At 41.7% G+C, this 6,000-nt stretch overlaps 1 protein-coding gene across 2 annotated transcripts in view; it reads left to right on the top strand.

Moving 5' to 3' along the window:
• Positions 1–679: 679 nt before the first annotated feature.
• The window catches only part of UMPS (uridine monophosphate synthetase), a 47,185-nt gene continuing 41,864 nt past the window's right edge, over positions 680–6,000 (top strand). For both annotated transcript variants that reach the window (XM_060150449.1, XM_060150447.1), the window contains exon 1: positions 680–892. In XM_060150449.1, coding sequence (XP_060006432.1) covers positions 737–892 — 156 coding nt within the window. In that variant the 5' untranslated portion in view covers positions 680–736. The remainder of the gene's footprint in view (positions 893–6,000) is intronic.

Raw genomic sequence — 6,000 nt, 5'->3', positions numbered from 1 at the left:
AAATACGCTTAGATTTTCAGATTAGCTGGCATGATTATCCTCCTGGATAACCTTAATACCAAGGTATCAATTCATCTTCTTCTGCTCTCTTCCCTCTCTTCTTCATCTGATATACACGTATTATGTGCCAAACACTTGTGCTACTCTAAATGGTACTAAACCCACGTCCTCCTCCAGACGCAGAGGGCCGACAGAAGAGGTAATGAACAAATTACCTGCTAAGAGCTTTATAGTCCCATGTGGAAATTGCTATGACACTGACATTTGCCAAATGCCATGAAGTTAATAAAAGAATTGAGCAAAGGTCCCCGTCTTCCAGAACTTACACTCTATTTGGAGAAAGGGGAGGGGACAGTGGTGTTTAATAACGGGCAAATAAAGATATGCTCGCCCAAGAAGGAGAATTAAGAGGACACTGCGCTATAAAAAGTAGGCAGGATTCATACAAATTCTCTTGAGAGTCTTGATTTTATGATCCTGGAGCCAATCTAACTATTGGGGCTTCAGAGTCCAGCGATTTCACTCACAGGCAGCGTCGGGGTAAAGTTCGCTACTACTGCCCGGAACCGGACCTGAAACCCTGGGCTCTCGCTACCTGGCACCCGGAGCTGAGCGGAGTGAGCTCGTCCAGCCGCCGGAAAAAGGGCCGGAAGAGGCGGGATTTCTCAGGTGACGTCACCGGGCGCCGCGGGTAAGCGGCGGTTTGGAGTTCGGAGTGAAGTGGGAGAGGGGGACGATGGCGGCCGATGATGCAGCTTTGGAGTCATTAGTAACGGGTCTGTACGACGTGCAGGCTTTCAAGTTTGGGAACTTCGTGCTGAAGAGCGGGCTCTCTTCCCCCGTGTACATCGACCTACGGGGCATCGTGTCTCGACCCCGTATTCTGAGTCAGGTACCTGCCCAGGAAAGGAAAGAAGAGGGTTGGGTGGCGGGGATGGGGACCAGGAGGGGGGGGGGATGACAGGAGTTGGGCTGTGGGTGACAGCAAAAGAGCCAAGCAGGCGGGTCGACCCTGCTATCGGCCTGGTGGAGTCTGTTTGCGAAGCCCAGAGACCAGGAACTGTTAGGCTTTTGAGGACCTAGAGGGCAGCCTGCACTGTGACTCGCTTGCTTTGACACGTGCTCTGCAAGAGAGTCGGGGAAACCCAGTTTGGGGCCTTGTCTTGCACAGAAGTACTTTAAAGAGTTCCGCGTGTTTAACCTCGTGACAATGGGACGGCGGGGGGAGGGGAGGAAAAGGTGTGTTGGGGGAGAATTTGGTAGCTGCTTAAATACTTGGAAGGGCTCTTGCTAGGAAAGGGGGATTCGATTTTGCACTGTGTGGCCAGGAGCAAGAATTAAGGCCAGAGGGTGGACATTTCATGAAGGCAGTTTTTTGGTGAATAAAAGGGAAAAACTTTGTACAGATTAGAGTTTTCTAGCACAAGGCTTCTTAAACTCTGAGTAGATATGAATCACCTGGAATTTTGTTACAATGCATACTCTGATTGAGTAGATCTGAGGCGGGGTGGGAGGTTATGCATTTCTCACAAGCTGCCAGCAAAAGCTGCAGACCACAGTGTAAGTAGAAGGGTCTAAATGTGCTAATAGAGTTTCTACTAGCCGCATATGAATATTGAGCATTATGAATTTTTAAATTTATAGTCACATGCGACTAGCGGCTACCTTATTGGACAGTGCAGATATAGAACCTTTCAGTTATCACAGAAGTTCTATCTAGAAGACTTACGTAAGTTTTCTCCACCACTAAGGGTTTATGTTTGCCCTTTGTGAACCCCAGTCTGATGTTATTATGAAAAGGACTGAAGCACTAGTTGATGTGGGTTAGACTATTCTCACCATCCAGAATCTTGCTATGGTGCATCTCATCAGTGCTGAGAAAGTGAATGACTAGGGATCTTCTTTTGAAAAGTTGGTTTATTTTTGAAGAAGTCATCGGTTAACAGATGACTAAAAATTATTTTTTTGATACTAGATATTGGGGGGTGTGAGTATGTGTCTGTGCTTTTTGGTAGTTAACTCAGAAGGAGTTCAAAATATTGAGAGAGCTAGATATAACAGAACTCCTTTCATGTCTACTTATTTATGCAAATAGGGTTTCTTATTATTTGCACCCCCAAAAAGCAAAAGAACTTACACTGAGTTCTGACTTCCTAGTAGTAAGTAATAGTCAGCTACAGTAGATACATAAATTAATTGCCAGGATCAGGTACCATTCATCTCACTAAGAAATGCATTTCCAGGGCTTCCCTGGTGGCGCAGTGGTTGAGAGTCCACCTGCCGATGCAGGGGACACGGGTTCGTGCCCCGGTCCGGGAAGATCCCACATGCCGCGGAGCGGCTGGGCCCGTGAGCCATGGCCGCTGAGCCTGCGCGTCCGGAGCCTGTGCTCCGCAACGGGAGAGGCCACAACAAGTGAGAGGCCCGCGTACCGCAAAAAAAAAAAAAGAACCCATTTCCAAAATAATCTGTTTTTATGCTTCTATCAAAATTTGCAGATTGTATTAATTAATTTTATGCTCATAACAATTGTAATGATAACAGAATTTTTAACACTTAGAGACTTATGGTCACAGGAAATTTTTAAAATTTACAATTTAGGGCTTCCCTGGTGGCGCAGTGGTTGAGAGTCCGCCTGCCGATGCGGGGGACACGGGTTCGTGCCCCGGTCTGGGAAGATCCCACATGCGGCGGAGCGGCTAGGCCCGTGAGCCATGGCCGCTGAGCCTGCGCGTCCGGAGCCTGTGCTCCGCAATGGGAGAGGCCACAACAGTGAGAGGCCCGCCTACCACAAAAAAAAATAAAAATAAAAAATAAATTTACAATTTAAAATTTCAGTTTACATACATTTTTGTTGTGGAGAAGTATCATAGAATGATTAGTAAAAGTTTTTCAAGCACAGATATATATTGCATTAGAATAAAATTTTGTGGAGACAATGGAATGAAAATATGAGTTCAAAAAAATGTAAAATTTTCCAAGTTCATAATTCAGCATTTTCATTTTTTTTTTAAGCAGATGTTGAGTATCAAATCAGTATAGCATTTGGATCCCATTGTATTCACTTAAAGGAGTGGTGTAACAGTTCTAGGATAATATGTTAATTTTTTCAGTACTCTAGAAGTTACATTTTTTACAGCTTAAAAGTATTCATAAATTTTTCAAATCTTTAGAAATACAGGAACAAAAAATTCTGAACACCTCTGATCTAGTTCACTAAGTAACTGCTTTTCTTCTTAAAATAAGATGGTGTTGGGTGGGAGTATGCATTCTGGCATTAAAATGTGATGATTTATGTAGAAAAGGATATTATCAGCTAGTGCTTCACACAGTAGGCTCTGTATTTATGAGACCTTTATTTTTTTTTAAGTCACCTTTCTTTTTTTTTTTAATTAATTTATTTTTGGCTGCGTTGGGTCTTCGTGTTGGGTCTTCATTGCCACGCACAGGCTTTCTCTAGTTGCGGCGAGGGGGGCTACTCTTTGTTGCGGAGCACAGCCTCTAGGTGCACGGGCTTCAGTAGTTGTGGCATGCGGGCTCAGTAGTTGTGGCTCATGGGCTCTAGAGTGCAGCATCAGTAGTTGTGGCACGTGGGCTTAGTTGCTCCACAGACTTGGGATCTTCCTGGACCAGGGCTCGAACCCATGTCCCCTGCATTGGCAGGCGGATTCTTAACCACTGCACCACCAGGGAAGTCCTATGAAAACTTTAAGAAAACACTTTGGTGTATATTCTTCCATTGATTTTTTAATTAAGATATAATTGACATATAAAATTATGAGAGTTTCAGGTGTACAGCGTAGTGACTCTATTTGTATATATTGTGTAATGATTGCCACAGCAAGTCTGGTTAACATGTCTGTGTTCATAGTTAAACATTTTTTTTTCTTCTGCTGAGAACTTTTAAGATCTCTCAGTAACCTTCAAATATGCAATACAGTATTATTAACTATAGTCACCATGCTGTGTGTTTCATCCCCATGCCTTACTTATTTTATAACTGTAAGTTTGTACCTTTTGAATCACTTCACCCATTTTGCCTACCCATTACTCTTTGCCTCTAGCAACCACTAATCTGTTCTCTGTATCTATGACTTGTCTTTTTGTTTGTTTTTGTAAGATTCCACATATAAATGAGATCATGAAGTATTTGTCTTTGTCTTTCTCCATCTCACTTATTTCACTTAACATAATGCCCTTCAAGTCCATCTACGTTGAGCAAATTTCAATGTTTTACAGTTATCGTGGCTGAATAATATTCCTTTGTGTGTGTGTGTGTGTGTGTGTGTGTGTGTGTGTGTGTGTGTACCACATTTTCTTTATCCACTTGTTCATTCATGGTTGTTTTGCAAATTAGGTTGTTTCCATATCTTGGCTATTGTAAATAATGCTGTAGTGAACATGGGGGTGCAGAAATCTTTTCAAGTTAATGTTTTCATTTTCTTCAGATAAATATCCAGATGTGGAATTGCTGGATCACGTGGGAGTTCTGTTTTTAATTTTTCGAGGAACCTCCATACTATTTTCCACAGTGGCTGCACTAATTAACATTTTCTCCATCAGTGCACAAGGGTTCCATTTTCTTCATATCCTCACCAACACTTATTATTTCCTTTTTTAAAAATTAATTAGTTTATTCTTGGCTGCATCGGGTCTTAGTTGTGGCATGTGGGATCTTCATTGCGGCATGTGGGATCTTTCATTGCAGCGTGTGGGCTTTTCTCTAGTTGTGGCCTGCGGGTTTTCTCCATAGTTGTTGCTCACGGGCTCCAGAGCACGTGGACTCTGTAGTTTGCAGCACACGGGCTCAGTAGTTGTGGCACATGGGCTTAGTTGCCCCACGGTATGTGGGATCTTAGTTCCCCGATCAGGCATCGAATCTGCATCCCCTGCATTGGAAGGCGGATTCTTTACCACTGGACCACCGGGGAAGTCCTTATACTTATTATTTCTTGCTCTTTTGATAATAGCCACTCTGAAAGGTGTGAAGTGATATCACATTGTGGTTTTGATGTGCATTTCCCTGATGATTAGTGATACTGAGCATCTTTTCATATGCCTGTTGGCCATTTGTATCAATATGTCTTCTTTGGAAAAATGTCTGTTCAGATCTTCTGCCCATTTTTTAATCAGATCTTTTTTTAAATTATTGAGCTGTGTGGGTTCTTTATATATGTTGGATACTAACCCCTTTTTGGACATATAATTTGCAAATATCTTCTGCAATTCAGAAGGTTACCTTTTCTTGTTACTAATGGCTTCCTTTGCTGCGTGGAAGCTCTTTAGTTTGATGTGGTCTCATTTGTTTATTTTTGCTTTTGTTGCCATTGCCTTTGAAGTTAGATCCAAAGAAATATCACTAAGAGTGATGTCAAGGAGCTTACTACCTATGTTTTATTCTAGGAGTTTTATGGTTTCAGGTCTTACATTCAAGTCTAATCCATTTTGAGTTAATTTTTGTGTATGGTGTAATATAGTGGTCCAGTTTCATTCTTTTGCATGTGGCTGTCCAGTTTTACAAACACTATTTTATTGAAGAGACCATCCTTTCCCATTGTATATTCTTGGCTCCTTTGTCATAAATTAACTGAACATACGTGCTTGGTTTTATTATTAGGGTTTATTCTCTTTTCTGTTCCATTGATCTATTTGTTTGTTTTTATGCCAATACCATTCTGTTTATAGTTTGAAGTCAGGGCGTGTGATGCCTCCAGCTTTATATTTCTTTCTCAAGATTGCTTTGGCTATTTGAGATCTTTTGTGGTACCAAAGAAATTTTAGGGTTGTTTGTTCTATTTCTGTGAAAAGTGTCTTTGGAATTTTGATAGCGATTGCATTGAATCTGCAGACTGCTTTGGATAGTTTGGACATTTTTACAGTATTAATTCTTCCAGTATATGATCATGGAATATCTTCATTTATTTGTGTCATCTGAATTTTGTTCATCAGTGTCTTATAGTTTTTAGTGTACAGGTCTTTGACCTCCTTGGTTAAATTTAT

This window comes from Lagenorhynchus albirostris, chromosome 5 (genome assembly GCF_949774975.1).
Source record: "Lagenorhynchus albirostris chromosome 5, mLagAlb1.1, whole genome shotgun sequence".
NCBI lineage: Eukaryota > Metazoa > Chordata > Mammalia > Artiodactyla > Delphinidae > Lagenorhynchus > Lagenorhynchus albirostris.
Note: the sequence above shows the minus strand (reverse complement) of the source record. Positions and strands in the feature narration are given on the sequence as shown.